General features: G+C 42.8%; 1 protein-coding gene across 1 annotated transcript in view; it reads left to right on the forward strand.

Annotated features, from left to right (window-relative positions):
- The window catches only part of RAB31 (RAB31, member RAS oncogene family), a 128,791-nt gene extending 117,590 nt beyond the window's left edge, over positions 1-11,201 (forward strand). Inside the window, exon 7 of the mRNA XM_059138939.1 lies at positions 7,692-11,201. Coding sequence (XP_058994922.1) covers positions 7,692-7,789 — 98 coding nt within the window. The 3' untranslated portion in view covers positions 7,790-11,201. The remainder of the gene's footprint in view (positions 1-7,691) is intronic.
- Positions 11,202-11,806: the final 605 nt, after the last annotated feature.

The raw sequence follows: 11,806 nt of genomic DNA on the forward strand, positions 1-11,806 counted from the left end.
AGGTTTGGGTTTGTGGATTTTAATTTTCCAACTTAAATACCGTTTGGGTTTTTTTTTAAAAACCTCTCCCTAAGAGCAAAAAGAAATGGAGCTGCAGGCTTACCAGAAAAAAGTCTGTTTTGGGGTGGGACCTCTGCCAGACAGCTGTGCTTTTGTTCCAGTTAATTTGAATGCTGACTATGGAGAAGAGAACACAGGGCTTTCTTCTGAAAATCACATCTGGAGACACTGTGGACATTAAACTAGGTTTTTTTGTTTGTTGGTAGTTTGGGAACAAGGTGAGAGATATTTTTTCAAGTGAGTATAATTAGGTACAAGCGTATTGGTTTGGAAAAATTAGACTAGAGTGTTCCTACGACAGGCAGAAAGTTATGACTTGTGGGCAGGGATCAGCTCTTGTTTTATAATTCTTTGCACAGTGTTAGCTTTGTTAAGTGCCCTGGATTTTGACAATTCTCCAGTAGTTACTTTTTGTTTGGAGAAGATTTAGAAACAAAACGAAGTGTTTGCAAATTTTATAGTAGTGCAGTTAGCTGTCAAATGAAAGTAGGTTTAGCTAAGCCACCAAGGGACAGGAAGGACAAAGACAAAGCCTGTCTACTTTCTGACACTGAAAAAGTTAATTTAGGGACTACAATAAAAAGGATGTCCATGAAATAATGTCATTTTCAGAATAGGTACAAGTGGGATATCAAAAGCCCTAAACCTGCGTATCTTTTATCCCAATGATTCCAAAGCAGAAATTGATCAGCTGTGCAAAATGTAGCAGGAATGTTTAGCACACAGCACAGCTCTCATTCTGTCCCATTGTTGCAATTGCTTAAAGGTTTATTAACTCATTCTGTGCACCATTTTTTGCTGAGAAATAAGCACTGTTATCATCCCTATTTTACATAAGGGGAAGCTGAGGCATGAAGAGGTTTGTCTAGGTCACAGAGCTGGTAAGTGAGTAGCCTGTATTAGAAGCCTGGCAGGACGCTCTGGAATTTCTAGTCTGTCTCACTGCCCATTGCCTATGACAGCTTATGGTAACGTTATTCATGATAGTAAAAACAAAAAACAAACAAACAAACAAACAAAAAAAAAAACAGGAAATGACTTAATGGTCCAAAAGTTGGGAAATGGTTTTTTAAAAAAGCCATGCTCTCACCACTATAAACTAGTGTTTAAAAACAATGATGTAAATCTGTATTCCTGACGTGGAAAGGTAAATGGCTGACTGTGAAACAGGAGTTACGGACTGGTTTGTAGAGTATCTTGATTTTGTAAAAATATGCACCATATAAGATATATATTGGTAAATAATACATTCTTCTGGGCGAAGGTTGGAAGGATACATAATACACTTAGAATGTTAACAGTGGTTGTTTCGTGGTGGTGAAGTTCCAGGGAACTAAAAAACAAAAACAGGCTTTATTTTGGAAAATTTTAAAAATGCACACCAGTAAACCAAATAACCCAGTGAACCAGCACGCACACATAACCAGGCTGTTTCATCTCTACGCCGCACTCCCCCTCACCCCCCACCAGAATCATTTTGAAGGGAATTCCAGACATGATTTCATCTGTAAATGTTTTCAGAGTGTAGCTTTTTTACATTATATGTTAATAAAATACAACCCAATTAAAAAAGAATGTAATGGTTTTTATGTAGCAACAATTTCATTATTACTTTAGTAATGATAATGCTGTTATCCTATCAATATCACCAAATAGTCAGTGTTCAAATTTCTAAATGTCTCGTTTGCCCTAAATGGTTTCTCTGTTTGCATTTTACCGTTTGAATCAGGATGCAAATGAATTCCACACACAGTGATCAGTGGATACGTCTCTTAAGCCTCTCGTAAGCCAGAGAGTCCATCTCCATCTTGCTCCCTTTGTTCCCTCACGTAATTTCTTTATTCAAGAAATGAGATCAGTCCGTTGCCTAAAACAGTATGGACTTTGCTGGGTGGGTTCCCGGGTTGCTCAGTAGTATTCCATTGCATAAGGAAAAATGTGTTAATTCGTTCACTTAACATTTGGGGTGTTTTCAGCTTTTGGCAATTATAAGTAAGTTTGCTGTGAACATTCACATACGAGTCTGTGTGGATAACTACCTCGGCATGGAATGGCTGGCTTATCTACTCGGTAATGTTTAACGTTTTAAGGGACTGCAAATAGTTTTCCAAAGTGTTTTCAGCATTTTATATTGCTGTCACAAATGTGGGAGAGCTCGTCAACACTTGTTTTGGTCAGTTGATAAAATTGCAGTCATTCAGATGGGGTTTTGGTGGTATCTCCTTATAATTTTTAATGTTCATCTTCCTGGTGACTAATGATGTCTGCTTTTCTATATGCTTATGTGCAATTCCTGTGTCTCTTTGGTGAAATGTTGTTTTAAATTTTGCCTGTTTCATGTTGAGTTGTTTGCTTTCATATTACCAAATTTTTTATATATTCTGGATACATGTGTTTTTATCAGATATTTGTTTTTTTTTCGAATATTTTCTCTCCGGCTGTGACTTGCCTTTTCATTTTCTTGACAATGTCTTTTGAAGAGCAGAAGTTCTTAATTTTGATGAAATCTGTCTTGTTAGATTTTCCCCTTGTGGCAAGTGTTTTTTTGTGTCTTATAATTTTTAAATGTTAAAATAGAAAAATGAAAGGGACATATCCATTCAAGGGAATATTATACAACAATAAAAAGAAATGAGCTATCAGGCCATGAAAGGACATGGTATAACGTTAAATGTGTATTGCTAAGTGAAAGAAGCCAATCAAAAAAGACTATGTTACATTATATGATCCCAACTATGAGACATTCTAGAAAAGGCAAACTTAGAGGGACGGTGGAAAAGTCAGTGGTCACCAGAGGCTCATCGTAGGAAGGAGGGAGGGATGAATCGGGGAGCACAGAGGATTTTTAGGGCAGTGAAACTCTTCTGTATGGTGTTGCAATGGAGGATGCCTAATATTATACATTTTATCAAAATCCAAACGATATACAACACCCAAGAATGAGCCCTAATATAAACTAAGGACTTCTGTTCATAATAATCGATGATGGCTTATCACTCGTAATGAATCTTCCACCGCTGTGCTAGTCATTAAAACAGGGCATGTTGCGGATGAGGATATTAGGAGCTCTCTGTACTTTGTGCTCAACTTTTTCTGTGAACCTACAACTGCTCCGTAAATAGATAAATAAATAAAGCCTATTCATTTAAAAAGAAAAATGAAAGAGATGCCCTTGAACAGTAAGGTTCAGTAATGATTTTAGAGTAACTTGAGCCCGTCCATATGGAAGACCTCTGGCATTTGGGACTAACAGCCCGTGGTGACCTCCCCATTCTTTCCTCTCCGTGGGCATCACCATGCCTTCAGCAACCTAGGCTTTGATCTTTGCTTTTCTTTGTCCCTCTCTTTGCTTTATCTGTCTTTCTGTCAGGTGTCTTCCATAGTCCTTCCCATCTTTGTTTTCTGCTTCTCTTCCTGGCGTCCAGATCAAGGCTTTCCTTGTCCCTGATGGACTTCCTGCAGGCCTTGTAGCATCATTCATTCTGTGTCTCCTAAGCCATTCTGGTCCCAAAAGGAATGCTAGCTCATTTCTCCGGTCTAGACTCTAATGTTCAAGGTCATCTACTAATTCCAGTATTATCTCCTCTACAGCAGCGAAAGGACAGTTCAGGGAATGACTCAAGTGGCATGCCCGGCCTCCTGTCCCCACTCCTGTTCTGTACTCTAAGGGCAGTGTTCCCTGATTGTGAGCCACTGCTGTGTTCCACAGAAAACCTCCCCTACCCGCAAATGAAGAAGCTTAAAGGCCATTATCAGGAGTAAATACTGCCAAGTCCTATTGGTCAGTTTACTAATTGGGATGGTTCAGAAAATTGGGATCAAGAAATAAAGTTACACAGTAACTACCACCCTTCTGATGCCCAACGGAAGGTAGCTGAGCCGAGTAAATCCAGACCTGCAGGGTAAGGGGAGAGGAGTCCGAACAGTAGAAATCTCAGGGAGGCCTCCAGGCTCACACGGGGAATGGCCCATCCTCCACACAAGGAAAAAGAACAGCTGCAGCCAAGCTCGCTGTTTTATTTTTGTTGTGTGGAAGCACGACAGCCCTCGGTCCAGAGCCATGATCAAATTTATAGGCTTGGAATTTTTTTTTTTTCACATATTGCATTCCCGAGGCATCATTTATAAAACCTGCTTTTTCTCAAGGCTGTCAACTTTGAGGAAAACTGAATTTCAAAAAAAAAGTCCTTTAACTTTTCCCAAGCAGAATCTTACACAATCCCAACCTTATTAAAATAAACACCCTAACCTTGGATTTCGACCCCAGGATGACTTGTTATGGAGATTGTGTACTCAAGGGATAGTTTGTAAGAGTAGAAACCTGCAGAAAATAATGCCCAGAGCCTTTCAGATGTTTGTGTGTGTGTGTGTGTGTGTGTGTGTGTGTGTATTTGTCCTATTCTGTGCCTCTGTAATTAATACAGATTCAATTGTGTGATCGCCTTAGTACAAAACGCCTTGGCCATTTTCCAGAACCATTCCTTTGTCTAAGTACACTTAACCTCTCTGTGAGTTCCAAATAACTCAGATCACAAGATCAGGGCTTGTTGTGTTTTCACAGCACTGTTGGCTTCCTTCTGGTTTAAAGGTGCTTGCCTCATTGTTACGACCGGCCTTCCTCCACCTCTGCCTTAAAGTGGAAGAGTTTCCTTTCTCCTCACTTTGAAGTGGGGATCCCAGGTTGTGCTTTGTAGAAGAGTAGGATGGGTCCCCATCCTAGTACCTGAACCCTTGTCCCCAGGCAAACTCCACTTGAGACACTCCCAGGACCTGTTCATCATCGATGATTCCTTCCATCTTGGTGAGAGCTGCAGATGATATGGCAAAGTGGCTGTCTGGTGACTTTCTCATAGTCTTTTTATCAGTGAGGAAAGGCCATCTTAGAGATACCGAGTAGCTTGTCCAAGTTCACTAAACTGCAACACTGATTCTCAGATCTCAGAACCCTTGTACTAGAGGAGAAAAACAAAGTCTAAAGAAACTGCTGTAACTTCCTCTTTGAGAAACACATTGTTCTAATAAGTGAGATTTTGAATATTCTGAAGAGAAACAGGACTGATCTGGTGTCACCAAGAAGCCAGATTTGAAAACTGATTCAAAAACACGGCTAACAGTTTAAAACAAATAAGAAAGGAGTCTTCGCGAGGCCTGACTTGGGTCTACTGGATCTTGCAACCTAAATATGGTCTTCCTTATTGTCCACAGAGGAGATACATGGGAGGCTGGAAAGAGGGAAGAGGACCGCACGGCAAGGAGGGTTGCTGACATTCCCATTGTGCTTTCCATGTCCCCTTGATTTCTAGATTTTCACTTGACCTTTGTGACTTCAGTGTGTATTGTATGCAGAAGCATTTGGTGTATTTGGCATACGTTTCCTAGGAAAGACCTTACCACATGAAGCATGGAGAATGAGTCACAGATAAGAGGGAGAAAGGCATAATGTTCTTCCACAAACTCTTTTTTAAAAAATTTTATTTATTTATTTTTTGAGAGAGAGGGTGCGCACAAGCAGGTGGAGTGGCAGAGCGGAAGGGAGAAGCAGGCTTTCCGCTGAGCAGGGAGCCTGACGTGGGGCTCCATCCCAGAATCCTGGGATCATGACCTGAGCCAAAGGAAGATGCTTAACTGACTGAGCCACCCAGGCACCCCACTCTTTGGCTAACTCTAGAGCTAACACCACAATAAGAGCACAAAGTGGATGTTAGTATAGGATGTTGATTTTGAAATTGTCAAAACTACCTATCAGTGGACAGTACTTGTCTTTGTTAACTAGGGCCACATCAGAATTATAATTTTGTCCCAGAGCATTTCGGAGGCAAAAGCCAAAGACCCTGTTGGAGCAGCTAACACAGTCAGGAGACACCTGAGGTCTTACAGATTTAAATACTGATATAGTGTTACACCGTCATCCCTCCAAAACATAGCCCCTGCTCTGGAGGAGTAAGTAAAACTCGATTGGCAAGATGAAACCTAAATAAATCAGCACTGGTAGTCATTCCAAGCTCCCCTCTCTATTCATTGCTTAAGATTGACAAGAAGAGGCATTTTGTTTACTTCCTTTTAATTATGACTAATAAAAAAAAATGCAGCATGTCCAAAAGAGGAAAGTACCTGTACTTCCGTTCTCATTTGATTCTGGGTCAGGACTGAACTGCTTTGAGAACGATGAGTGACAGCTCTGCTTAGCTTTTCACTTCCCAATAGTGGCCCGAATAGTGGCTTCAGAAATTGTTATAACCCTCTCATCTGCTTTATCATCAAATGAAGAGCTCTACCATTAATTTTGGATTTTGGGTAATCGCCAATGACCTTAACCTCTATGCCTGAGCTTTGATGAGTTCCTATGGCACCCAAGGTACACAGTGTACCATACCTTTGTCATTAACTATTTCTGCCCCTGGGGAAGATGTACCTCTCCCGGGATGATTTGACTATCGGTATAGTCTGGTGGTAACCTCCACCTGCACTGAAGGTCTTTGTTTTTGGAACTAATTTCCCTTCCATTTCTAATGACTGGTTACTTAGTAAACTGATACACCGATGAGCTGATTTTAACAACCTTTATATTAGAGCCAGTGTTGCATGTCTTTTTATGGGGGGTAGAAATGCAGCAGAGAGAGCAGACATGGTCCAGTGGGAAGGACATGGGCTTTGGGATCCATCAGAAAATCAAGATAATCCAAGAACCACGGGTGCCATTTTGCTGTGGACATGACCTACAGGCTATGACCTGAGCTCTCTGAGACTTAGTCAAATGACGACAGCAGAAACCATCACACCGACCTCACAGCCTTATGTGGAGAGAGTGCCCGGGAACATCTTTGAAAACTGTGAGGTCCTAAACACATATTCGTTACTTCCAGATCCCACTGCCTTTTCCAAAGAAAGCTTTTTTTGAGATAAAACTCACCTACTGTCCATTTCATCCATTTGAAGTGTCCAATTCCATGGTTTTTAGTACATTTACAGAGCTGTTCATCAACACAGTTTTAGAATATCTCTATCATCTCAGAAACCATGTACCTTTTAGCTCCCCCGTAGGCTTGCCTTCTTAATTTGTACTTTGTGTTTATTTACGGAGACTCTAGGACAATTTTTTAAATTACATTAAAAAAAAAATAAGCTGACTCGTGCACGGCAGGATGGGGAATGAGGAGCTACTTGTTCACAAATGGTATTACTGGGAAGATTATAGCTTTATTTGAAGAAGCAGAAAGATGAGTCCTCATGGTTACCACGGAAGCCCTGAGGCCATGAAGCAGCTCACGGCACTGGTAGCACCAGTGCCAACCCTTGGGAGGTAGTATCTGGACTGATGCTGATGAACAAAAGGTGGGTGGGGACTTCCCCTTTACTTAGGAGCGTGAGGTTCCAAATCCAGAGAAATTCGTGGTCAGGAAGCTGCTTTTACTTTACCTTCACTTTCCAAACAGAAGCTTGACTTCAGGCCTCAGAGCAAGGCAGGAAGGAGGGATGGTGGGAGGGAAGGATGAGGGAAAAGAGCCATTCCTGTCCCCTCCCACTTCCTGTATCACCCAGACTTTCAGTGGAGGTGTTGAAGCAGGGTGACAGTCTATATGTGGTGTCGACTGGAAAAAAGGAAATCAATACTGGCCTCCTCTTTGTTCCAGGTCGCCAGATCCCACCCTTGGACCCCCATGAGAATGGAAACAACGGAGCAGTCAAACTTGGGAAGCAAACCACGCAAGCCGGCCGGCGGTGCTGCTGACCCAGGGGCCATGGTCCGCTGTACTTGAAGAAGCCAGAGTCGACCTCCCATTCTCGGTGGCCTGGCACCCCACGTAGGGAGAAGAGAGATGCTGGCTTGGCATCCTGGAAGACCTGCCACGATGGGGCAGGGAATGTCCCTGGAAAAGGCTTTTAGAACACTCCAGAAAAATCTGCCATACTGTCACAAAATGGCCTTTGGTACATGAAATGCACATGAGAGGGAACAGATGTTAGGTAATAAGTATAGTTGAGTTTTTTGTTGTTGTTACAAACCTTAAGCTACTTTTCAATTTGTAGAGCAGTCTCACTGGCTTATCTGTGTGTGGGATTCTGAGGTGGCCTTTCCCTCTGACTTCCTGGGTTCCTCAGCCCAGTTCTGGCAAATTACCCGGTGCCACTGCCTCTGTTACCTGGCCAGCCTTCACTGAAAGGGTCATTTCATTTCATTTACTTTTCAGTGGAGTGTAATTGAATCATCACTCAAGCTAGACACTTGAGCCATTATGAAAAGCAGAGAAAGATGTATTAGAAACTGTTGTCTACATCTTTGACTTCTACTTGATGCCTGTTTTTCTACATTTTGGTCATATATAAACAAACAAACCAGATCTGACTAAAATATTTCATGCAATTTGGGGCTTGGGAGGCCCAGTTTGAAAGAGTCATTTGAGTAGTTACTGTATAAATGATGACAGATGTAGGGTATAAATATTTTTCCAGAAACTGCCTGGGATACATCATCTCCAGAGTTATAAATTCCCACTCTCTTACAGAAGGTTAATTCACAGAGTAGGGTTTTACTAAGACAGTATGTCATGGTGTCATATCTAGGGGCAAAATTAACCGGAGGGTGTATGAATCTAAATCATAGGGCAAACTTCTAATATTATCCATCAGTAGGTTACAGGAAAACCAGCCGGAGGAAGCAATGGCACCTTAAGATTCGAGACACCCCCATCCCACCCCCACCCCTGGCAAATTGCAAAACTGAAGAGAGTGTTTTAGAAGATGCCAAGCTTGGGCAGCTGGCGTTAGGGCTCACCAGAGGTCCAACCCTGGAATGCCTGTTAGCTTCATGTAGACTTCCAGAAAACCTTCCGTTCTAGATTCCCCATCTGCTCAATTAATTAAAGGTGTCTGAATCTAATGGAAGGAAAAGGAAAGAACACACAGAAGGGGATAAAAGCTATTTCCACTAGAAATCCAAATCTTATTACCACTCTAACTTCCGTAAATACCTGGGATCAAAATGCAGTTGGTTTCCTAGTAGGGCTTATACTGGGGGGAAATTCCTAAAGGATATTTGGATCTGTGCCTCCTGTGAGGACTAGGAAACTATCAAGACTGGCTGGTCTCAGGAATGGTTAATCAGGCAGTGTGGGAACAGGGCCAGATGGTACCTTTTTTGCTAGGAACATTCAAGGCCCAGCAAACATTAATAGAAAACCTATAACACAAAAGCCTGGGAAGAGATGGTGAGCCGACAAAAGACCTCAAGACCCCAGTAACTCAGTGTGATTCTCTCGAGGCTGTGCCCACCCTGCCCTTGATGGGTAGGAACACTGAGATGGCCATCAAGGAAAAGCTGGGGTCTTTGAGAGAGTCACAGCCAAGTTGACCCTCATTTATGGGGACTGCGATCAAGAAAACAGGTGGAAATCACAGATTTAGGGATTGTTCTTTTCTTTCTAGAAAAATTCAAGAGTATGTTGTCAATCGGATATCTCCACTGCTCTACTCAGCTTGCTAGAATAGTCTGACAATCGTAGGATGTGCGGGCCAGAAACACTTATTTTTGGTTCAAGAGTGCCTCTTAGCTCTCTAAGACACTCAAAAACTCGAACAAGTGGCATTTGGAAAGTCTTGGCAGAGTCTTTTCCGGGCTTTTTAGGGTTCTCCCCACATTGTCAACTTCACTAGCAGCCAGCATGATGCTGCTTATAGGCCAAGGGATGATCATGCCTCTTCTGAAAGTTAAAAAATTGGGGCTGCAAATAGAATGACCTCTTTGCGAGGGACATGAAGCCTCATTGTGGAAGCTTTCCTCATCCGGCTGTCCCTGAGAACCTGGGCCTCTCTCTAGATAGCCACTCAGGATGCCCAGCTAGGGCAGGCCACGTCCCCGCAAGGTTCCAAGCCCTGGGCCGGGGTCCTTAGTGACTACATCTTGCCTGCAAGAGCTGATACTAATCACATGTTGGGAGCAACCTGCGAATCAGCCCGAGGTCTTATTTCAGGATCTCATTGAGGCTGTGAAACACTCTTTTACCTTTCCATACTGCCTTAACTCTTCCAGCCAGTCAGATGACAATATGTTTATAATCACTACTCAGAGCAACTGGGGAAAAGAGAACACAGCACTTGGGCACACATGCATTCATAGAAATGTGGAGTCTCCTCTTCAGATAGACGCTTCGGTCTCATCTGCGAGGAAGCTTCCTTCCTTCCTTTATATTGCCTTGCAGTTACCTCCTGGCTGTTCTGATCGTTGTTGAACTCCAACCACATAATACCACATAAAGGCCTGGAAATGACTGTTGCTCCAGAATGTCAAGTAGTTTCATGTGATGTAAATCCTTCCCATCATTTTCCAACCTTTGCTTTTTTGCCCCTCCGTTCTCTTTCTTTCCACGCACGTGTATATGTGTAAATAGGATTTTGTATTTGTGACACCGACATGTAATGCATTTCACTGGCTGAGCCTAGCTCGTGCCTATGTGATGTGCAGGGTAGGCCTGGGTTCTCCTGGGGGTCATTTCCCCGTGGGAACCCCTACGGTGGCGCTGGAGTCACACGCACGCATTTTAGGTCGGTACGTAATTGACTTGCCATTTTATACTTGAAATGGTACATTAGGGTGCTGAGATGACATTACCTTGCAGACTATAGAAGGTTGAAGACCTGAAACTATTTCAGCCAACGGAAGGGCTGTGCCCCAAGGAGAACTGAATTCATGGGCCGAGGGAGGTTTGGATGATGGGAACAATTCCTTTACGGTCAAGGACTATGGCGTATGAGGGCTGAAGCCGAGCTCCTCTTATGGGACTCCACTCGCTGCAATGCTCGCAGCCAGCTAAATTTCAAGCTAGCTTAGAAACTAAAGGGCTCTGAGCTGTATTCAGATCCATTCAGCATCAAGTCTACTTTTTCAGCCATCCTTGTTGAAAGCAGACCCAGGGATCCAATGTCCGTGCTTTGTCGCGAAAACCGTTCCTTTCTCTCATGTTTCTATAAAGGGCTTCTGGCTGGGCTGGACCCAGTTCTCACGTATAGAAGACGCTGCTGCAGACAATTAGGACCTTTCCACCTTGTATTCTATAGCAAGGCGCTGCCCTCAACATCACCCCATTGTGTATGTTATTTGGGGTTTAACACACACTGATTTGTACTAATAAATATTGTAAGTTTCACCAAGTTGGTCTTTTTCTTATAATGTTCAGAGGATCATTTTTTTTTAAATCATAGTTACTCAGAATAAAGCAAGGTGATCCCCCAGAGATATTTATACATACGGACTACATACAGAGATACATGTGAGGCTGTTCCCTGGCGCTGTTTGCAAAAGCAAAATGCCTTCCCCTAAGGAAATCAGTAATAAAATGTGGCACAGCCACATGATGAAAACCATAGGGTAATTAAAACGAATGCAGGATCTCTCGTGCACCACCGACGTATCTCAAAACACGCAGGGGTACATACTGCCCACCCTCAAGGGAGCTACTCTCCTAGTGGCCTGTGTGAATGGAACCTCAGGAGCTATGCAGTGCACAGCCTGAGCAACAGAGCTGTGGCCTGAATGAGCGAATAAAACAAGTTGAAGAAGTACAGAAGCACACACATTTACACAAAAACAATCATGTATGTTGTTGAACGTGAGTGTGTAAAAGGTGGAATTAGAAGGCAAAACATCAACTTCCATGATAGCGCTCACCTCTGGGGAGGCCGAGGCAGCAGCAAGTAGACAGGATCAGGGAGGGGAACAATGGGCATTTAACCGGCAGTGATTGGTATTTAT

This window comes from Mustela lutreola, chromosome 11 (genome assembly GCF_030435805.1).
Source record: "Mustela lutreola isolate mMusLut2 chromosome 11, mMusLut2.pri, whole genome shotgun sequence".
Classification (NCBI taxonomy): domain Eukaryota; kingdom Metazoa; phylum Chordata; class Mammalia; order Carnivora; family Mustelidae; genus Mustela; species Mustela lutreola.